The 25,018-nt window shown below is 34.5% G+C and overlaps 1 protein-coding gene across 1 annotated transcript in view; it reads right to left on the bottom strand.

Moving 5' to 3' along the window:
* LOC126836931 (mucin-12-like) overlaps positions 1-25,018 on the bottom strand; it is a 47,688-nt gene that overhangs the window by 5,134 nt on the left and 17,536 nt on the right. Inside the window, exons 2-9 of the mRNA XM_050570651.1 lie at positions 8,430-8,613; positions 8,105-8,286; positions 2,126-2,323; positions 1,460-1,569; positions 1,190-1,350; positions 682-846; positions 503-570; positions 353-433 (exon numbers count right to left, since the gene is read on the bottom strand). Coding sequence (XP_050426608.1) covers positions 353-433; positions 503-570; positions 682-846; positions 1,190-1,350; positions 1,460-1,569; positions 2,126-2,323; positions 8,105-8,286; positions 8,430-8,613 — 1,149 coding nt within the window. The remainder of the gene's footprint in view (positions 1-352; positions 434-502; positions 571-681; positions 847-1,189; positions 1,351-1,459; positions 1,570-2,125; positions 2,324-8,104; positions 8,287-8,429; positions 8,614-25,018) is intronic.

Here is a 25,018-nt window from a genome sequence, read left to right as displayed (position 1 = left end):
CGAGACACTGTTTTTTTTTTTTGAGAAAAAAGTTGCTAGATTTTGTTTAACATTCCCAGTATCCGCGACTATATAGTGTAAGTTGTGATTTAAAAAATATGTTTGAATCTTTCAATACTATAGAATTTTATAATTTATATTTTTAAAAGTTATAAGTATAAAAATATATATATTGGATGGCAAACGAAAGTGCAAAGGTAAGCTATAGAAATGCTTTCTATACTCAACTTTGTTATTTGTTACGAAACTGGTTATTATCACCAACACTAGTGTAACACAAGGAAACTTCAGTATTCACCGTTTTTGGAAGACAAATATTTATAAAATATAATTGGTAAAAAACAAGACTCACGTCCTTGAGTTATCCAATTCATGCTTAAGAAGTTTGAGTCGGCGCACAAGGATGCATTGAAGTTTTCGCTCAGGTGTTGTCCTAAAAATAAAAAATTAGCTGTTAATAACAATAGCAATTACTATACAGTGTGCATAGTATTTTAATTACCAGTAATGAATTCTAATACGTTTGGTCCTCGTCTTTTCAACAATAGACAGCTATGTACTTCTTCACCACTAAACAAAAAAAAACATAGATTATTATTATACTATTTAAAGATATAAAAGCTATAAATATAATCAACCATCGTGGCACAATAACACCAGACTAACTGCTCATTCACTAACCACTGAGTTCGTCCGTGGACGAGGAATTTGTCTGTAGCCCGATTATCCATCGTTGTGTCAATGCACCTCCACGTTAACGTCCAAAACATGTCCGTGTCTCGGTATACCATAGTGTTACCATTGACATGAAGGTTTTGCCAAGATCCTTGCGCCCAGTCCGGGAATCTGCAACGCAACAAAGTGGTTTATGATTCTAAGTCCTAAGTAATATTATTGGTTCATAAGTTATGAAGCAACAATACTGTGTTGTAAATCATAAGACAATAAAGGCTTCTGTTATAAATATTTTAGTCAGCGTCGATTTAAGTTACACATTAAACTACAGTTATAACCAAAACTAAAGAATAACTTTGGTCTCTTTCCTTAAAAATGTCTGCTAGTTGTTCCCGAAGGACATCGACTTAATTTAATGGTTTTGATGAATTTGTTATGCACCATATTGTATAATTTGCAGAGTCAACAAGAACAGTACAGTTGTGCATTTCTCTACAATACCTACGAAACTCACTTGCAACTACTCATGTGAACTTGTGGAGGTAGTGGCGGGGACGGTCTGGCGGTAAGCACGAAACTTTCGAATCCCGAGGACGCATTCTTCAAGTCGGTGCTGCACGTGGAGTCACTGGACAGAGCCATGTGTATGACGCCGGGTGATACTTCTTCGTACAACTGCAATATAACAAGGTTCGAAGCGTTAAGATTTATCAGATGATCTTTTATTAAGGAAAGGTAATAATGTTTTATACTATGTATGTGTATTATTTTTAATTGTACTCACGGCACAGCGGTATAGAGGCCTGCGTTCGCCACCTAGCCGAGTATCATACAGCGCGAGGTAACGTTGTTTGCCGGGTCCTTCCCAGTTGGCGAGACATTCGTACGCGAACACTACAAGAACAAAGATGAGATATTAATTTCCATAATATTCATCATACTAGATTACACTAGACCCATATAAAACATTCGTTCGTAATGTTGTAACATAACGGAGTGATATAAAGCATAATATATTGATAGAAGAGCTTTTGTCTTGTTAGTAAAGACGGGCTAGCAAGTTGGGCGGTGAATAGTTCAATTGACCCAATTGCTTTATTGCGATAGGGTTATTGGTACTGCAGGAAATAGGTAGGTCCTTAGACTTGATAACATAATACACTGCATATGATATGGGAGAGAGACAGAGCTAGTTTGAGCAAACTGGAAAGTTTAAAAAAACATGCCCACTTTGGTATATCACCCTAGCACATATCTTAGTACAAGGCACTAGGCATTACTGTGTGTGACGTAATTTGGTTTCCATACGCGGTCCATTTAATAAGAATAAGATGTCTATGGGTAAAACTTTTAATAGCAGTGTTAGTGTATTCACCTAATTGTATAATATTCAATTTAATGATACTATCTAGCATACACCCTTTGAACTATAATCGTAAAATAAACTTACCTCGATCCTCGAAAGAACAACCGCTGAACCGCAAGTTAAGTTGGTGTCCTCTGGGACAGTTATCAGCGAGGGATGTGGGCGATGAACACTCTGTAGTCGCTCCTCCACTACCGTCATTGAGAGCGTAACGGAACGAATACCGTCCGTCGATTGGACAGTAATCTTTACGAGCATCAGTGCCAGATGATTCTTTGGTTTCTGTAACATTTACAATGACTTTTTTATTTTATTTTGCAAAAAAACAATAAAAAAAACATAACTATTAATACATTTTTGACGTGGAATCTGGCCCCGAAACTTCAGTATGCAAAAAGAAATAAAACAAGAAACGAACTTTTGGAATTTCTAGTCCACCGATAAGGGTTTTTCTACATTTCACTAAACACTTTCACCGTTTAGTACATACATTGGACTGAGAGGCGCGTTAAGAAACAATGGGTGACTAAAAGCAAATCTATTAATTATATGTACCCGCATGTATTGGTACGGTAACTTTATTGCTGCTGGTTTGTAAATACAAAAGTGTTTGTGTAAAATGTTAAGTTATTTATTTTCCAGCTATCTATTATACAAAAATTATTATTACACCGTCTCAACTGGTAACTAGGAGTTATTCATTTTTCAGAACTCTTTTGTAAGTGATCGTCTTAGAAAATTAAAAAAAAATTTTGTTTTTATTCAAGTTTGAAATCTAATAATTACGTACAGATTGTCTTTGGCGAATCAATATATTGTGGTAAAGAAATTTTGAACTTCTCTAGTCAACCTAGATGAACCCAGACTATTGAAAAATAAATAGGTCAACTCACAACTATTAATATTAATGTTATTATTTAAATAGCCATCGTCTAATTATTGTAGATATATTTAGCAATCAGATGTGATAACACATCCGCATAAAAATAACACTTTACCCCAAAGTCCTTCTGTCCTAAACTTTAAGCTTTAATAACTTTCATAGTATTAATTTTATAACATTATACAATAGCATAAATAAAAATGTTTTCAAAAAAAAAATATGTGTCTCACGTTAAATTATATATCATTATGTTAACTGGTCATCATAAAATAAGCTTTGCGGTAAAGAGAGAATATTTATTAAAAATATTCTAATTTATGCATATGTCTTATTTGATGTGAATCTTGGGACACTTCACATTATGTCAAACACAAATGCAGCAGTAGGAAGCAGCCGTCAATAAAATTATATCCAATATATACAAAGGAATTATAATATAATATAATATAATATACATAATAATACAATGTATGAAATATATAATGGTTTTTTTTTTACTACAATGTACAAACAAAATAATAATAAGTAAATGTATACACTCTCCGACCGATCATAATCGATTAATGTGTGTGAACGTATTAGGCATAATATTTATCATAGGCATATACTGCACAGGTATAGTTTAAAAAAATGATTTTTGATAGAAAGAAAAAGATTTACTTGTAATGCGCGATCAATACTTTGATTACTTATACACGCCTGCAGCCCATGTGATGTCCATACAATGCTCACCATGACAGGCCGTTATGCGTATTGTTGTCCAGGTCGGTCTGGTTAAATAAATTATATTCTAAAAGTTTATTTACTAACAGTGTTATTTGTCAGGGTTATTACCTGTCATGGTGTTAATTACTGATAAATTATTATCGATTGGTATTGGAGACTAAACGGTGTTAACCGGCTTTATTCTCTAGCCCATTGCAAATTTAGCGGTTTCCCAATATTGTCTAATATGACTAATCAGTCATTTTCAACTATTACTTTTGTTACTATTTGTACACCTCCTCTAATACCAAAGCCATTCTTAAATTGCTTATCTTTTCACTCATAGTTTTCAATCACGCTTTACATCCGTCAACACCAGCTGTCTTACGATTAGAGATATCCGGACCAGCTGAAAGATATTCAGCCTAAGTGACGAAATGTGTCCCTTTAAAGCCACCAGAACGAGGATGGGCTCGTGTCGTATAATTTTCCTATTACTTTAAAAATTATATAAAAACATATTTTACAGACAAGTGTCAACGATTATATTTTAATTTCATTAAACAATGTTAACGATATGTCAAACCACGAAATACCGTTCTCAATTATTTTACCAATTCTAAATGTTAGCATGAACTTCGCTGGTGGGATCTTATTGTCATGTGGTATGTGCACGTTCTTTATATTATATTTATTAGTTTTCCAGCCGGCTCTGTGTGATTCACATAATCTGTACTCGACTAGTGATGAATAGCTCAGACAACAACAGTATGCGCCACGATGATGGTTTACTTTTATCTCTTGGCGCCTTTCATTTTTTGCTTATAATTAGCGTTCCAAGCGAAGCCGTCAACTCGTCTGATTGCGTGTCGACCAACCAACCTTTAGGCTAACTGCGTTGGGTTATTTGAGAAAATCGACGGGTCTGATCACGTTAGATGATAAACGGTCGGCGCTACATAATAATAGTACAAGGTATTCTACGCCCACGCCCGAAGATCCCATACCGACCATCAGCATGTCCGACATTTAATACCGCATTATAAAATTACCGTGATAATATTGTATTATTTACATTTCGGCGGCACACTAATAGGCGACTAATTTATTAAACGTTGTGTATGCAAACACAAAACGCCCGTGTTTATTATACGTTTGATGGCGCATTCTTCTCTATAGATAATTACGATGGTATTAAACGCGGCACGTGCCATAATAATATTGTAGGTCATTATTATTTGTGTTTTTTTTTTACTAATTATAAATAAGAACCAGAATTGGTGGTATAAGAGTATCTGGTATACGTCTAGGAGGCTCCCCGTCCCAGTTGAGTATTGCTACGGCAGAACTGGGCATTTCGGACCACCCGCAAGCCACAGGGCTTTGGGGCACGTAAAGGACTATCACTAGATACTATACATTACATTATATTTATATATATAAATGTACAGCGTCCAGCGTGTGTATTCTCTACTTGTTATACAGTTTTCCAAAAAACAAATGAGTGTTCCTCCTCGGCCGTAATCAACACACACAAACTACAAGGTACCTACAATATAAGTTTATACATTATTATTTTGTGTCGTTTAGGAAAATAATAAACAGACGGTGTGGAACCTCCCGCCGAATGGACTGGGTGGTCTGTAACTAGGTATAGGTACACAATTATTATAATTATTTCTTTTTTTTTTGTTTATAATGTACGCGCCCAAAAAAACAAAGAATGTTCACGTTTACAAGATTCCTTCATTAGGTGCCATCGCCTCGGATGGGAATCGATAGGCGATCGTACCCGTTTTACTTACTTACACGTGAACGGCCACCCGACAATTATATTAATTAAGCAATGACTACAAAAAGCCGGATGGGTTTCACGTTAGGCACCTGCGAGCGCACAAGCAAGTAAGTAATTATTATTGTTGTTTAGTAGTACACTCCACAAGTACGCACTACACCGCAGACCCTATTTGTTGGAATTCACTAAAGCTAAGTAGTGTCTGGTAACCCACTCGACTTTTAGAAACGCATAAAACATTAAAAAAAATATAATTTCAAAGTCAAGTGCTATAGGTTGTTAGTGAATCAGCTTACTACGAAAGGTTTACGTAACATAGAAAGGCACTTTGGTGTTCGATTTTTGTAAATGGTATGGTTTTAGTAGGTGTGGAAGTACTAGATAATAGAACCGTTAATAATTAGTAGACGTTTCGTAATGAAAACAACTTGCTTAATATGTATGGTTAGACAGACGGTAAGTAATAGATGATGTTGAAATATGTCAGTACTTGAAATTAACAACTAAGCAAGATAATTGAGGGGATATAATGAAGTTTGAAAGGGCTCACAACTAGTGTCATTTGTTTTGATCGGATTCTATTTTAAGGCAATAGGACATTATTTTGTATGGTCGCATTGAGACCAGTAATGCAATGTTAGCAGGGACTCTTGGGAATTTTTGGTTTTTGGACAAGAGATAGGTAAAGGGATGATACTCAATATACCTACCTCTGAACTCTAAGGATTTAGCTAAAATGGTAATGTTAAAACAGATGATAGCGGATTAACTACGCTGTTTGGGGTAGAATTTAGCAATACTGCCATACAAATCTACAATAAAAATATGATAACTAACGCTTAACAACCTGGGTTTTATTATGGCCACCGTGTCCAACAGAGTGAATAAAAAACACAGTGAGGTGAGTTTATAAACAAACAACTTGCTAAAATGTTCAAAAGTTTCGATAAAAATCCATCTCTTATCTAAGTTGTAGGACAATCTGTACTTGTAAAGTGAATGATTGTTTTTTAGGCAAATATTGGAAATGAATTTCATTATTGCATTGGTGCAATAAGTCTCAATTATGGAAGGCTTGAATTCTAACATCAATAAAAGCTTATTCGCAGAGTATAATTAGCCTCTTAAAAGGGCTCCAGATGACCTAGGGAAAAGCCTTAGCACCTCTAGTCCTCCCTAATTGTGGTACTAGTGCTAGAGAAAAAACAAAATTGCTATTATTATATAGTATATTATGTAGATACACTAATCGCTCATACAACCCAAACACCATACCGTTCCTATATTAGCCAACAAACTTTTATGATGACGAATAAAGTTCCATGTTAAGAGTATGTTATGTTGTACATATTTTCGCCTGTACGTTACACTGTATTATAATAGTACAATAGTACGTACAATCGTCTACTGTCGATGCATGGGAATATAATATAATAATATACGTGCTTGCTTTAGCGCCTTAATGATGTTAGTGCGTTCTCATCGGAAATCAGAAACAAAGCGACACCGACGGTAGATCATACATACATATACCAGGTATAACCTATGTATATATATATATATATATTATTACTATTATTATTATATATATAATATTATTATAATATACTCGTGCGCGGAGAGCTATATATTCAACGTGTTCGCAGTGTGTACCGCGTCCGCATCGCTACTGTTCAGTGATACGGAACCAGAGTACATACTCAGCACACAGACGCATAAAAAAAAATGTATATACACATATATACAATAATAACAATCACGGATAATAACAACGTGTATGCACGCCGAACGACATAACTTCCGAAACGTGATGTATGCACAGTAATAATAATAATAATAATAATAATAGTAACAGGACTAGCGTCTCTCGTTTCTCGTCCAGTGCGTGGTCACTGTCGTCGATTTTATCGCCATTTTCCCCTCTCAATGCGAACACGAGTGATCTTACCGAAATATAAAAAACAAACAAAAAAGTACTCCTGCCTCTCCTTAAATTTTTTTTTTTTTTACTAATACACAAGTATCGCAAATCGAAATGGCTGCCGCCTCAGCAGTATATCGGGTCGACGTCCTGTGTACCTATATACGCCAAAATGACGCGTCTCTGGCGCAGGACATTCCTATGGATGTAATATATTATCTAGGCACATCAGACAATTTGTATATACCGTGTGTGCTGTATATGCTGTACGACAATGTCATTTGTGCACCTCCTCCGCGCTTGTCACGGTCGTAAAGGATGCGTAGAAATTACACCGTCGGTGTAATGATAATAACTAGTAAACTATTATTTTATTATTATTATTACACAACCGGGTTCTCATGACAATAAAGACGATCATCATTATTACATTTCGGTAGCATACCAATGGACGAAAACGACACGACCGCACAATATACACATTATATTGATATGACGTTTGATGAGTAACAGCGCATTTGGTCGACTCAAGTTGGAACTTTAAGGGAAAAAGGGCTTTTGATAGTTTTCAGGGAAATCTGCAACTACTATAGATAAAAAAAAAACGAAAATTCTAGTGAGATTTTTACTGGGAACTCTTGAAATATAGATTTTTAGTCACATTTTCCAATACAACCCGCCTTGATGGGAAATTCCTACAATCGCACAGAGTTTATATTACTGTCATGATAAATATTGATCAAAAGGCACTGTACTCACTGTACAGGATGATGTCTTTCAGGTTGTCATGGTATTGCAGATCGTTTTCGCTGGGGCACGTGGCCTCGGCGCTTTCCTGTTGAGTGTAACACTTTTGAGGTCCTTCGGCTGTGTGTACTCGAATTACGTTTGGCGCCCGCAGCTTCAAGTTAATGCACCGTATGCATGTAGTTCCCTTGTAACTGTACAAAATAACATTAAGCATTTAGTATGTTCTAAACGGTTATAAACAGCTGTAAAATGAATAGTTTTCAGTGGATTCCGGTCAATATATTGTAGAGTTGCACAAAATTTAAAAAGCATTATATACATTCGTCTAGCTTACCTGTCAACGAGGATGTAATTGTTGTTGCCGACGCGCTTTTCGCAATGCCCCCATATGGGTATGGCGTCCTCGGTTATGTTCACCTGAGAGTACTGCACAGGTTGAGAGTTGCCACCACTGCCTATGGTGGATTGCATGACGTACACGCCCTGATAGTGGATGGGAAAATAACAAGATCCATGACCTGCAATGAAAATCAATCACCTTATGTTAGTTTTTTACATTTTAAAGTTTTCTCAAAAACATTTATTTATAGACAACTTAACGCGCCAATTGATAACAAAACGAATGATCTAACTAATTTATCTTCATTTGGATAAGTCTTTAAAAAATTCGACTATATTTTTCAGTACTATACGGACTGTATACTTTAGCAGCAGCCTTTAGCTTCTCTATGCCGATTTCCATTGATCGAAATATAAAAAAAAATATATTAATCATTACAGAATACTATATATATATCCGTATTGTAATAATTATTGTAATGGTTGTAGGAAACGAACGCGGCGAGAATACTGGGTTTTCGGGTGGCCGCTCAAACGTGAACCCGTTAGTGTGTGCACCGCAGTGGTTGTCCTGCATTTTGTAGTGTGAGAATCGGAAGCTCTCGAGGCAGCCTACAGAGATTCGGCGCTGCGGTCTTAGGCCATTAGTGGCGGCTTCCGTGTAATTACCGTGGACACAGGACTCGCACCATGTCGGATGTGTCACGCTGAGCAGCCTACATTTTATATGCTTCTAAAAAAAAAAAATGTATGCACTTTCTGGTCCTAACCTGTGTATACTTACACAGCCACCTCGTTATCTCGCCCAAGGCGTACGTCATTATGCAGTGTACGGTTATGTGTTATATAGTCTGTGTGTATTCACATAACCGCAAATTATTGTACCCCGTACGCAGCTCGATCGGAAACCCTCATCTTCGACACAATCAGAAAGTATTGAGTTTTATTATAACAATACATACATTGTGATTACCAAAGGTTCAATATGTGATTTACAGTGAAAACGTATAGGACAGCCAACCTATGGAAAAGACAGGTAATATTTTCAGCCAGTTGTGTATTTAAATAGTGCACGTGATATTGAAAACTTATTATGAAAACGCATTTCATCCTTTAGGTATTCTTTCCAATTAGTCTAAATTTTGTAATTCATATATCACACAGACATAGGGAAAAAACACAATGTTGGTCCAACTAAAACTATGATTAATATAGGGGCATAGTACATTTCTAGATGAATAGTTAGTCGAACTAAATGCATAGTTGCTTTAACTAAAAATTTAGTTGGTCCAACTGTGTAATTTTTTCTGTGCAATAGGGGTAAGTGCGTATGCTAACAGAAAGCCCAAATGCTAGAAGACAAGATATTCAAATCAAATTGTCTTTTATTTAAATCTATAAGGTACACATCCGCATAGCGATTGGCGTCGTTAAAACGCAATTTCGTAAAATTAAATACATTTTTTCCGCTATGCTGCCCATCGCATTACAATGAATTACAACGGCCCGTTTTGTACACCCCTAATGACCTTAACGATTTACACGATTATATTATTATTAGGTGTGAGTGTGAGTGTGTGCTATTAGATAAACGGTGATGGAACGTGAAATTAGGTGGTAAACGTAGTATGTACCTACACTCGACGATGATCTGAAATATGACTTTTTTAACGGACTATTAGGCCCTAATATAACACACATTTCAACGATTGTTTAATGTTGATCATTTTTTAACGAGATAATCACTATACCGTCGCGGTCGTAAGTGTATTATAGGAGGTATTTTTTCTCTTTTTTTTTATACATGTAAAAAATAAAACATGGGTAGGATTTTCAATTTTGTACCGTTTATTTTAATTGACGGGTGCCAGACTCGCTTACGCTACTACATTTATCATTTTACAGCTCCCATTCAGCTAAATATTGTAGATAGTGTTATTAAAATATAATGAAAAAAAAAGGAGTAAGGAGAGAAACCATCACAACAACAGAGTCACGGTAGTAACGGCAATACATTTGCAAATAAAAGAAAAAAGATGGTAGTGAATGATTGAAAGGCGACTGGGAGGTTAGTAAGAGATGCGGACTTGAGAGGAAATTTAGGAGATAGTATTGAGTGAATATTGCAAGAAATGATTTTTGGATGAAACTTGATAGAAATGGTTTTGTGTCGTCAAAGACGATTTTAAGTAGTGGCTGTGGATTAGGTATTGCCACTTCATTACCGAAGGAGTAATAAAAACGTCATTTACAAAATTGGTGGTTTTAAAATTATATTTTGCCGTAGCGACTCACTTCTAAATTCGTACCTATACTTATACCGAGGCTAGAAATTCTCGGTATTTATTTTTAAGACGTCCGGGGATTTATTATGCGGATTTTTCCATAAGTCGTTAGTAGTGTACTTAACAATGATTACACGGTGGGAACGAAATCGTCAAAGTCGTTGAAATGTTAAGATTATAAAAATAATAACTATTTTAAGTGCGTTCGAGTGACCCGTCCGTTTCTTACCATAAGGGGCATAGGCATATAATATAATCACTGATTAAATAGGTTTCACATTAAAATGATCTAATAGTATACACGTCATAGCGAATAACAAGAGTGGATTTCGATGAAACTAGTTAAAAGCATAAAACTCTCCGACACTTGTATAAGCATAATCGGCGATGTAAAAGATACCGGGATATGCATGTAGTGGTCGGGTATAGATGAATAGATTTCCAGCCAAAATTTGTTCTATATTAAAGCTATACAGAATGAAGCAAATTCTCAGGAATTTAATAATCTAAAGTCTCTAAAACAGACTATTGAAAATCTAAACGCATTATTTGGGTTTAAGTGCTCAACGGCCGGTCAGTACATATTTTGTACTCGGCGCCAAATTTATTAAACATCAGACATCTTGTATATTTGTTGTTTTCATTATGTATGAAACTAATAGAAATCAAAAGGAAAGGCCGGGGGTAGGGTTAACATTTTAAAAACTGTAACACAACGTCCGAGGACTTGGGTGGCCGATGCGTGGGCGGAAAGGCAATGAAGTATAATTATTATCGCAGTGAACTCACGGGAAATTTACATGTCTGTACGTGCGACAGGTATTCTTTTTGATGACCGTCGCGGCGACCGTAAAAAAATACAATATACATATATTATAAAAATCGAAATGTAAAAAAAAAATTCGACCGTGGGACATTACTGGATCGGGTATTGTTTAGTACCATCGCCGTGGCCACTGCCTCCTCTGGTTCACCAGATTTTTTTTCAATCCGTGTCGAGGTTCTTGTATAATATATACATATATAAAAAAATATATACATGCGTTTCTGATCCGTCGAAAATGCCGTGTTTCCTGCCTAGCCGATAGTATAGGTACGCGGTGTATATTATAGTGTAAAATATGTTGTATAGATAATATTATATATTATTACCCATACGCGAGACGACATTAGCCGAATAATTATGACTACTCGGTGTAACATAAGATGTATAAAGATGGTCTCCCATAACGAACGCCATATGTCTCAGCCACGAGATCAACAAGCAAAACGGGTAAATACTTGACCATATTATAGTGAACAGACGGATGGACACAGTAGAATTATGTAAAGGATACACTGTATCCGATGTAGAATACACAAAAGTAACTTTGAAGGTTGAGAACCTTTAACTATAAATAATTCTATTAGAGGCGTATGAATGGTAGCATCTGTCGATGTTATTATACATTTGTAAAGTTATTTGAAACGAATGGGATACATTGGAAAAAAACTAGTGGAATTTGCTGAAATCCTATTAGTACACCAATACTTTTATAAGAAGTGAAGTGTAAAAATTACATAATAATGCCTGATGCATAAATAAATAAAACTGGATTCCGGAACGTGATTCATTGTCTTAATATTAAAAGTTAAAAAATAAAGCTATTGGATAATTAAATTTAGTTCTTAAATACACAACACAATTTTTAACGGATATTTACCCGTTAAATTTCAAACAAATACAGTTATCAACAAACGAAAAAACTATTTACAAAGAGCAGTCTTGCTTCAATAAGATCCTCGATCAGTTGTCTTTTCATCGCCGAGCTCAATTAATTAAGTAATAAAAACATAGTTTTAAGTATAATTTTTTTATTCTGTTTTACGGTGTGTAAATTGTAGTGCTTTGATCGCTCATTTAACACACAGTTTTATTTTTCTCCAGAGACCCCTGTCTCGGCAGAACTACATACTTCTTCGAATATAAAAGTAATTCACTCTAAATCTATCTAAATCATCTAATATTTTCTTGAGTACTAAAAATCACAAAAAACCAATCCGGTTTCACTGACCTTGCAGGCTATCGTTCATAACCAACGTACCTATGTTAAGAGGTAAGATGATCACCGTTATGCCAGCTGTTATCGATTTCGATATCATTACTATGGATCGGTTTCACTCGGACTCTGATACTAACGATGTCATTGTGAACGAATATAATAACACTAGTGGATACTGAACAGATAGATAACCTATCGAACTCTCGTGCTTTCCCAAAAACTATTTCGACCCCTTGCAGGTCATACCTAATCTCATTTTAAACGATAAAAACACCGTTCTCTTGTGTTCAGTAAACTTAGATATAAACATCTTAAGGACATTACGGCAATTATTGCAACGTGTTAAAATCTCATTTGACAATGTCACAAATATTAATTACTATTTGTTTCCTCCCCACTACATCTTAGGCTAGAAATGGTTCTATCTCCTACCACCCTTAATACCCTTCTTTATTGTTTTGGTATGATACGCCTCGACAATAGTGTTTTTGAAGAGGATGGCCTCGAGAAGATATCAAGAAAGACAACCAACTGGTCCCCTCGCGTCTAGTTTCTCTCTGTCGCTATACCTAAGACCTTGGTTAAGTACAAAGTAATCTACGACATCTCATCGATCGTTCATTCACCCACTCAATGTGCAAATTCCCTTAGATTCGGGCACACTCGGAAGTTTTACTACTGCAAAGAACGGTGTGCTCACTGTGAACAATTTAACCATAGTACAGCCACTTGTCCAAATAAACTTACTTCTAACCTATTCTGTGTTTTTTTTCCAGCTAAATCATCCCTCCACTGATCGTACTTGTGTTTAATGGTCTTGTCAAAATTATGAAGAAAATCAAAGCCACCGTACTAGTTTTTAGTAGTAACTTTATCAGCTAACAATATGTATTAAGAAAGTCATAATTTTAGTAAGTACATTTTCTTTTCTTATGTTTACTTTGAGTATATTATTTGTTACCGCTATGTCTATTGTTATTGAGGTGTAATGTTTTTCAAACAATATCCAATAAAAATAAAAAAATTACATTAAACGCACTATTTCAAATTGAAGGGCGATGAAAGGAGAATTAGGTGTTTTATAAGGAAACGTAGTTAAAGGAGTGTAGCGTTTGATAGGGAATTAATGGAAACAGCAAAAGGAAAAATTATTTAAGGACGAGCGTGGGTTGGGAATTAGTTGGGACGCACGCGAAGGCGGAATTAATCTACTTTTAACTCTTAATCTTGGGAATTAGAAGATATTAGAAAACATGATTGTAATTGAAGTTATTATTATCTGTGGATGCATTTCACTAAAATTTTAGACATAACAATATAAACAATTATGTTTACACTTATTATAATAACATATAAGATACACATAATTATGATAATTTGTCATTTGTGGGATTTTCGTTGTACTGACTCCGGAAACGTTTGCTACTATAACATTTACTAAAAAAAAAACATAAATTCCTCCGAAAAAACGACGCAATATAATATTATTAAGAGAATTTTTCTCAAAATCTTAATTTAAAGATTAAACTATGTCTCGGAATTGTTGTAACATCACCAATTTTCACAGTAAACAGAGAAGAACTTTATCTGTGCTTGATCGTTTTTAAATATGAAAAAATGATTTGATCCCTCAAAAAGTATTAGCACGCTCAAGCAGTACAATGTAATAACTAATGGTTTATGTTGTTCTCTATTTTTCTGTGAATTCAGTACTATTACAGCATCTACAGTGTTCATTCTCGCAAACCTTGTTTACAGAATTACGGGTGCGTAACCTCCTCTTAATAATACACTAACGAACCGTCTGGCTACCGAGGAATTAATTAATTAGTATCGTTTAACGCAATGGGCACCAAATTGCTTTAATCGACCGACACCCGACTGGAGAATTGTGGATAGACAAACATATAGTAAATATTTTATGTATGTATCAGTAGGATGGACCAAAAACAAATTGTATTTTTAGTTTTTCGTTGTTCTTTTTTGGACAGTGTGTTTTATTAAGTAAAAAAAAAGTCCTTATTTTTTTCTGATTTAAACGTACATTTAATTGTAGTTTGTTTTTATTTATTTTAGCTTTGATGTGATAGCTGTTAGCTGTTTTCCATGGTAATTTGTTTTCCAATATCGGGACCATAAGTATTTTAATCGAAAATAGAAACCCCTTGGCATGCTGTTTGTGGATTTGTGAGTTCGTTTATACCTTTCTATGCGGATTTGAATATTTTTTTTAGTCGAGTTGCCGATATGAGCACAAGAAACGTCACAATTATCACAACCAACGGTATCGCATTACACACACATAAACATATAATAATTGTTAATTGCCTTTGATTGGATACGCTCATATTAAGATTTTATTGTGTAACGTATATTTGAGATTTAATTACCACAAGAGTTAATAACCCACAACGTGCATTCGTGGTAGCATTTACGTATACCATACAAATGGTTATTTAAAATTATTATTTATTTGATTTTTAGAAAAATCGATAGGTGACTGACACGTTGTACAACCGAATTTAACCAGACTACAATTATTATAATAACGCACTATTGGGTAGTCTATTCAGAGTTCAGACCCTCCAGAATACAATCATTCCGACCTAACACAACCAAATTTTAACCTTTCTAACAACACACATTCATAAATTATGTATCGGCTGAATGTCTTGTATACAAAAGTGTACTTTTGTTGGCCACCACCAACACTAATTTGATGAGCAATTTGCAAAAATTGAAAAAAAGGCGAATTCATTTTTTTTTAAGAGATTAAAAATGTATTAAATCATAAAGATAGTGAGGTAATAAAAATTATTTTAAATATTGATTGTAGTAATTTTTCGATTTCAGCCTCAATGCAAAGTTGAGAAGGTGTTGGATTTCTTTTTAATGAAAAAAATGTGGAATTCCGATTTCAACTTTGGGAGATTGAAAATATAAATCTAAACACTAAAAATTAAAGGAATAGTATACTGTAATAGTATCAAAACTCAAAAGTAATTTATTTGTTACAAATCATTAAATTTGTAAAGTTTCTTCAGGTTTAACACTGCAAAACTACATAACATTGAAATAATAAGAGCCAAATGGATACAAACCACATTTTTTCCTAAAACAAGATTTTTATCAATCGGATTTTTTTTCTATGTGATTCGTAATTCGTTTTTTAAAAATAGATATGTCCGATTACAATTTCAAGGTTGCCGATTTGAAATGCATTTTTGTTTTCTCTTAATGTCGTTTGAATTACTGCAATTACTGTCATTCACTCCAAACAGCTGTTCTAATACGAAATACATATCATTATGATAATAACGCGTGCGTTTGCATTCGATTGGAATTCATTTTAAAAGAATGAAAGTATTGTATGGAAGTATTAATTATTTTTTTCGAACTGACACGGCTATTACAATCGAATAATTATTTTGTTTTCCATCGCGTGTAACAACAATGATGATAATAATAATAATAATAATATTATTATGCGTATATAATATTATTTTATATTGCCCGTCGCTTCGAACCGTGTTTGTGGGTATCCGATTAATTCGATTAGGGTTTCCGATATACAATACAGGTACACGATGCATTTCGTTTCCGTTTGTTCGATGGTTTCAACGCACCTGAACGACTTGGGTCTCCGAGTCTACCCCACAGGTGCACCTTATCCACCCACCCTCGTCGTGCCAGGGCGAATGTTTGTACATACCTATAATAATGGTATGAGGTTTACAGGAACACAACGCAGGTAAGCATATAGGATACACGTGCACGGTGCTTGTTATAATGTTACACTTAAAAAAAAAATCCGTTTAAATTGCAGCAATAACAACATAATTAATTGGCATTTTATCGAAAAATGTATACTTTTGCTCAACCACTTCTGCTATCAGAAGCACAACATACGCAAATCTATACACAAACTAATCGCCGTCGATGTGCGTGCTGGGTTTTCTTTCAACTTGACTGAATTCAAATAGGCTGCCAGTGAAAATAAAAACACATCATTAAAAAAATTGTACCTACCCATCGACGTTATACAATTTTTTAGAAAAATTGCTGTTAAGTGAATTTACACATGGACCCTACATTTTTGCATGTGGTGTCGTTAAAAATCTAATACCATGCTGTCATTTTATAGCTGTTTATTTAGGTGTAAGATAAATTTCATTCGGTTAGGTTAGGTTAGATTAGATTGCTTTGAACCCGCCACCAGTTACCGGGTGTTTCCTGTGACTCACGCTTTGTTGACTCATATCTTTGATATAATTTTTTCTTGGTGGCACTCTTCCTCAGTGGCGGAGTTCTATTAGACTTTTTTTAAACGAGTGAGAACTAATTTCTTATTTTTCATTCGGCGAAAATATTGTTACTTTTGCTTTATCAAAAGCAAACGCATCGTACACTATCTTATTGGCACACATAAGTTTGGAAGACTCACCCCGAGAATTCTACTATCATAATGCCTCTCTTAAGCTGTCGGTAACTTCCCCAGTTATACTAAGCCCTCTGCGATATAACAAAACTTAAACTGAATAATCCATTTAGCGTAACACTAATTTTTCGGAAAATAATTACAACTGTGTAGTTTTTCTTTTAAAATACATTTTTATTTATATTATTGGACAATACTTACATATCAAAACTGTCTTCCAAGTTTCCAAACAACTTTACACTCGTTATCATAACTCCTTAGAAAATCATCCTAATACTCTTTCACTACCAAATATGCCCGACAACCCTCCCAAAAAGACTAGAAAGGAAGTGGTGTCGTGATCCTATCTCCCTTTAGGCTTTAAGAAAGAATCAAATCTCCTAAGAGTGGCGCAATAGACGGCTTCCTTTTTTAACCTTTCAGTGTCTATAAATTACTCGTGTCATCATAAATACCTATTGTACTAAACTTGTATGAATTGTATACTTCAAATTTAAAAAATAATATTAATAAAAAAATATATACTATTAAAAAGTAAGGTAATTATTTTGAGGAACGTTTTTAACGGCACTATGATAAATTAAAATAAGGTTAACACAAGAGATGAATCATTGAGAGGACGAATTTTTTTTTTTATCTTCACACTTAGTGAAAACGATAAATTAAATAGTTCGGACAAACGCTATGTATTTGTTTAGGTCTTTTTACATATTTTATATTATTATCATAATATAAACTGTCGTAGTCCGGTTCACGTATCACATAAACGAGAAAGATGTTGACAAATTCGACGAGTGTCGGTCACGACTTTTTTAATCGCGTATCACGTGCGCTCGTTTCCCATCTTAGGCGCACACACAGCACAATGTACAATAGGTATATAGTTTTATATAATATTATTGTTAATAACATAACAGCACATACACCAGCTCTGGACACGACGAATACCATATCCCATTGCTGTCTCGGTCGCGTGGTATCATAACTCGGCATTCAACGTATGTTTAATATTTTATAATGTTGTATTCATGACGTGTCTCGAGCATCAAGATGTTATTTATTTTATTGTGAATACGTTTAATGCATACAGTAGGTCTTTTCAACCTAACCGAATTTCTTTAGTATCTCACACCGCCAGCCCGGATAGGTTTTCTCACTTGTTGTATTTTTATTATTATCATCTCCACTCAAGTCTCAAATCGAGTGTTGATGGACGTTGATGTCCTAACGATTGAGACTACCTTAAAACTTAAAAAATCAGTGCTACATTTATTTTTTTCCCAACAAATTCCTTCAATCCCAATCAACTTTTAAAATGTAAAAAATGTTTTGGATAAATACTCTTAAAGTTAGTAAAGTTTAAAATTTTGAACGTGGGATGGAGTGCTGTAGAGTAATGCGCACAAATACTATAGGAACTTCACTCTTCCTCCCGTCCTAAGTTGTAATCTTTAATAACTTTAAATGTGCCTAATTATCCAAAACTGACTATCGACCAATCAAAATGTTTAGCAAATTAAATTTTCTTCATTAAATAAGTTAATTAAATATTTAAGTTTCAAAAATTGATAGAGCTCTGGAAAATAATAAAAAGGTTCAAATATTTAGTGATTTTATGTTGTAAAATAACATAAACATTTAAAAAAATAAAAAATACAAATTGTAAATATTTTAAGAGATATTGCTCGTCTTATCCTTAATGAAATCCTGAATCACCATGTACATAGAGGTGAATGTCTAACAACTTTTTTATCCTTTCAAATATTTTTTTTTATAAAGTGAATGTGTGTACAGTATATTAGGCATTAATTATACTTGATGTTGATTTTACAGTGATGTACGCCTTGGTGTGCCCTAATAGTGCGCAAATACTTGGATTATCTATAATATAGGTCATAAATAGATACATAATAATATATGTAAATACAATTATCATTTCGTTTACAGCCGTATGACGTCTATGAACAACTTCCCAACATAAATCTCTCTGTAGCGCTAATTAATAATATAATAATTGTACTTAGCGCGATGACCTACGCAATTATATTGTTAATACAAAATAGTTTCGACGCGTCGTGGCCGCATACACTTTAATACTATGTTACTAACATTATAATTTGTTAATAACAAAATATTATTATTGCATGTAAACCAGGACGACATTGTATAACCAAACGAAAACAAATCGATTATTTTATTAAGAATATATGTATAACAATGTCTAGAACGAAAAAAAAAATCGTTATTCACATGGCATTATTTCAGTAACAGCTGGCGTCTGGCAGCCGCTAAAACCCGTAATTGGAATGCCAAGACGGAAATCCTAGTGATAACGAGCAGTATAGTTTTTAATTCAGCTAAATAATTTTTTTCATTCACAACAATTATTTTCAAGACAAAAATTTAGTTTCGACGAGTAGCTGAGAAGGTATTGTTTATACAATGATGTGTTTTTATTTTTATTTAAAAATTCTCCTCTTTCCCTTCAAAATCGAGAAAACCTACCAAAACAAAAATTACACATTTTTCAACTTAAAAGTACGGGACTATATAATTTTTAAATAGTCAAATTAGTTCCAAATGTATAATATAGAATATTCTTTCAACACAGTATTATAAACACATGCAGAGAAACAAAAAAAATATTTTGTTGATTTGAATATTGGCAAAAACGCTACCGAATTATTAGTAAATGTAGACGATCAACCCTAATCGTATTCACCCTTATACTGAAAATACAATTTAAAACACATTTTTTTGCCTTCAAAATGCATTTATCGATATTTAATATTCCTACCATCTACAGATCGCATTGTAGGGTTTATTTAAAATTGACTTTTCACTTTCAGTTGTTCCTGAAAACCTGTAACCTATTCAGTCACCACAATGCCCAGACTCCACTAGTACAGGCTATTTTCAACAAATATATAACATACATTATTTCGAAACCAATGGACAAACAATTTGAATGGTAAATAATTAAAGACCGAAAGTTATGTTCAACCATCCATTAAGTTCGCTGTATATTTCTGTAACCGGATAACAAACTTAAAGATATTCAATCGAAGTAATCATTACTTTGTCTTTGGTCTCGCCGTAAGTGGCTGTGTCAACATCATTTGTCCTGCCTGATATTTCCAGCGTGAACTATTATCATTGCACTCAGACTCGTGGAAAACGGATTGCTTTATTCGGCCAAAATTGTACGAGTCACGTAACGCACGCTTATCTATATTATCTAAACACTATATACAACAGCGGGTTAGATCTGCTGCGCTGCTGCCGTGTGTTGTTCCCTGTCAAGATACGGTAATAAAGTCGTGACGCGTACTTTGTACGTGAACCAGGAGTGCATACCTGATGTGAGACGGACACGATCATACTATAGATCCGGACACGAAAAATGAACGTTTTTCATGTCATGGTAGTCAGGTAGGAAAATCGGAAGGAACGGTTTGCCGTTTAGGATGCCTTTTTCAGTCATTTATTTTCAGGTAGAAAGGACTCGACGGAGAGACGTGCCATATTGTCTAGTTGGACCAAGGGTGGATAGTCACAAAAATTTAACACTCATATTGACATTAAGGGGATTGCATGCGGTCTGTTTTTTATAAGGAGTTTTGTACAGGCCATATTTAATAAAAAAGTGATTTTAATAAATTTCGACCATGTTAATCCATTTTACGGTTAATTTGTATAAGCTTCAAAGTATTGTTTTTCATTTATATAATGTGTTCTATGAGTAAAAGTCATTTTGGCTTGTTTTGGACCAAAATGCTAAGCAAAATTTTGACTACTTAATATAGTCCAATTTCAAATCTGTCAAGAGATTCGAGTTCTTTGGCTACTTTACTGTGTTATGTAGGAAGCCGATTTTCATTTAAATATTTCAGTTTCTTGTAATTAAAATAAATTTCATTTTTTCAATAATAAAACCCAATTTTTTGATATAAAAAAAGAAAGAAAAAAATCAAAAATCTGTTTCTTACATACCCTAGTAGAGTGACCAAAGAATTTAAATTGGACCATTCTAAGTAGTTGAAATTTTGTCTAGCTTAACGTGACACGATAATTTACACCGAGTTTATTAACTGAGGCTTCATGAGCGACGCCCAATTACTGCGAACAAATGATGCGAATTTTCAGTAATCAATTAATTATTTACATTGTTATAACATCATTATATCGGATGAGATAGATGTACATTGCTCGACCGGCTCTTCCTTAGTCTTTGTTTCTCGTTGCTATCGAGACGATCACCGCAGTGTCTTGTGGTCTCCCGAGAGAGCCAAAAAAAAACCAAAATAAACAAGAGCTGTAAAATCTGTAAGACACCGTGAGATTTGCATTTGTGTCGAGAGGGGAATTTTGTGAGTATTGTGTACACGTTGTTTTACATTAGAATGCATCGAGTTGGCCGTGGGAAAACGCGGACAGGGCAGAGAGCACGTGACACGGTCTCGCATACGTTTATATACCGACGGCCGTTTCCGCTGGCGTTTACCCGCTAAGCCCGACAAAATGTGTTCGCACATTTCAGGTAGACTATAATATAAGTAGGTGCTCGGTAAAACAAGTCTGTGACTTCCTCTATGGGTGTGCAAAATACATATTTGAACGGGACTGGAAAAAATATGTCATAATATGTGAATTATTTGTGTTATAACATTACTTTGCCGTGAGATTTAGTTTTATAGGACTTAAAAATATGAAAACATGCAAGATATAAAAAAAACTCTAGCTATACAGTAGTAACGAGAATATCTAAATAAATCTCAAACTAAAACGCTTAGAATTAATTAATTGCTGCAGATTTCTAAAATCGTAAAAAACAGATTATGTTCAACTCATTGAGCGAATAGTTATAAGAAACCTATTTAAAACAAATTAACTAGCATCCGATCAAAATTTGTTAAATATATCATTTGTTGAACCAAATATTTGAGGTTTAAAATAATTACCTATAAGAAATTAAATGATTTGTTAATTATTTTAACTAGCTGAAGCATATATTAATATCGTAAAAGTTGCTGTTAGCTCCTCTAAATAGTTAAATTGTTCTATTGCATTTAGTTAATTTCCAATTTAATATATAAGTAAGTAGTAACAGATGGGGCAACATCGAATTTGACTATGTCCCAGCCCAGTGTCACCCCTGTGTTTTCTTACAAACAAATGTATACCATACATTTCTCCGTTCGGTTTCAAAAAAAAAAAAGCGTTGGACCCTTTGGATTTTTTGATTATATTATACTGCAGTGTTTAACCGCTAACGAGTGCGTGTACCTTTATAATAATAATATAACACATGTACTTGTGCGTATAGGTATTATTATAATATACATAATGCGTTTCGGACGCGTATCCGTGAAACCGGAAGAACGTTTCCGGATGACCCGAACTCTCGGGTTGCGCTGATACAATGATATTGTAGAATATTCATTCATCGAAACCGGATAGTAAACTAGGTATATGCAAAAATGATTCGTATATGGAGGGTTCGATACGGTGCAGAGTATGGATTACCGTGTACTTAGAATGTCACAAATATTGCAATTTTCACCGGTGAATCCCATCCGTATAACGCTTTCCGCCTATAGGTTCACAAACTATATTGTTTGTGAACCAGTATAATCCAATATTAATAATACAATCGATCCGTATTGATTTGTCTCGACCGTTTATGGGACGTGACACTATAACCTCGTTGGAGTCATTTATAATCATAAAACGGGAAAGAAAAGAAAAAATGTTTATGCAGCTGATGTTTTATGCAAAAGTTTCCTGGGTCGATTTTCGTGCGTGAGAAACGACGACCTTTTTAACAAAGTTTAACAAGAATAGATAATTACCAAGAGAAACCCAGCTAGCGAACGTTTTCATGATATGGCCATGTCAAATATTGGGTCAAACTAACCAGTAAAGAAGTTTAGCTATATAAATGTAATCATAAAAGCTGAAACACAATGTCTGGAAAAAAAAATATAGTTACTTACAGTTATATGTCATGAAATATTTAAACATTTGTGTGAGATGTTTGAAAATGTTGGATAAATACTTAATACATACGATATTAACTAAAAAAAAAAACCAGAAAATACTAAAATAAAACACAAAATTATGAATTATATTTTGATATACCGATTCTTGCCCCTAAAAAATGCAAAATACACCAATTTTTTGGCATTAGTTATTACTTATTCAGACTCGATAATAAATTAATTTCTAATTAGATTTGGTGGTAAATGGGCGATTGAGATTTTAGCGATCTATTGAACTTAGACGTCTGCAATTTACACAGTTTATACGATTGATTTCTGGCTCAACAATTTTAGAATTTATGACTATTTTGGCTGTTTCCAGTCAAACTTGCCTTACACTATTGATTTTAAAATAAACAGATAAGCGGTGCTATACGTACAAGAACGGCGACCAATTTTCTCATCATAGTTTCCCTACCAACCGCCCGTTCAAAAACTATGAACAGGTTACCTTTGACACAGCTGTGTCGTGCTGCCGGTCAAAGACCACACATTTCAGGCTACACATGCATGGTGTATACAGTAATATGTAGCTGCTGTATCAAGGATTACCGCGTTGAAACAATGGCGGAAGGTCAAACGGATTTTGAGCGACAGACTATTATATTATTTGCACGGACGGCGGAACGGGTAGTGCGCTGATGGGATTATTCAAATTCAAAAACCAAAAAAACCATCGGTAAACAAAAACTAGACAGGTAGGTACGCTTAATAGCCCCGGCTTATTGCGCACCGGCTACAGGTAAACGCTATAAAGAATCGGTTTTGGAGTCTGTGAACATTTTTCTTGCTTTGTCGGCGCTGGCAATTAAAATTGCTCCGTAAAAACCACCTACCGGATCCGATTATGTGCACGTGAACAGATTGCTTGCGGTGCACGCAATCTTCTAACCAAAACCCGAAAATATCGAGAAAATCGGCACGTACCTACCGCGACAAGTGCCCGTGGGCTGTTGTAGGTAACACATAATAATTATTGCACTATATAATATTTATTATATGTATAGACCACGGCGTTGCGTTTACCTGTGACCGTCCCGACTAAATAGCCCTGATCGAAATCCCTATTAAAACGGTATCGACCAAAGACGCAGGAGAGAGAGCCGCAGGAGCTTCGACGGCTCGAACCAGCTCACCGTCGATTAATTTTGGTGCCAAAAAATGAACTCCTCAGATGAGACCTATTGAGAATATTTTTAGTTTTTTTTTTTTTTTAAACCCATAGAAAATACTTTTTTCGTTTGTTATGTAAGTTGGTTGGAACTTTGAAATGAGATGTATCTGAATTATCGCTCTATTATTAATAATCGCTCTATTCACTGATCATTTCAGTGAATAGAGCGCAAAATTTAAATCTAGGTTAACCAAAAAACTGGGAAATTGAAATTGTTGACTTGATACACTTTTGCTCTGAGTTACAGATCCGAATTTGCCCTTAGTTATTTCTAGCAGGCCTATTCGTGTTTGAAATCACCTTTAAAATTGTAAGCAACTAACAAAACAAAAATCAAAATTTCAAAATTTTCTTAAGGGTCCAAGAGAATATCCAACAAACAAATTTCTCAACTAAAACTTGCAAAGGTAATTGAAAAGGGGATGATCCGGATCACCCGAAGCTTCAACCCGTACCGTACCTGATCATTTGCAACTGAATACTTATTTATTTATTTTCCACTTTGAAGTTTATACATCCACTTCTGCCCATAACAATATTGCCATAAATAATATCATAATTGTTATTACTATCATTCTGTTCTCAAAATCTTGAGTCGTGGGCG

This window comes from Adelges cooleyi, unplaced genomic scaffold (genome assembly GCF_023614345.1).
Source record: "Adelges cooleyi isolate 19-005CV unplaced genomic scaffold, UGA_ACOO_1.1 ACOO_flye_CR_arks_rails_tigmint_CR_PRNA_247, whole genome shotgun sequence".
In the NCBI taxonomy this organism is placed as follows: Eukaryota; Metazoa; Arthropoda; class Insecta; order Hemiptera; family Adelgidae; genus Adelges; species Adelges cooleyi.
This window is presented reverse-complemented; position numbering and strand designations above follow the sequence as displayed.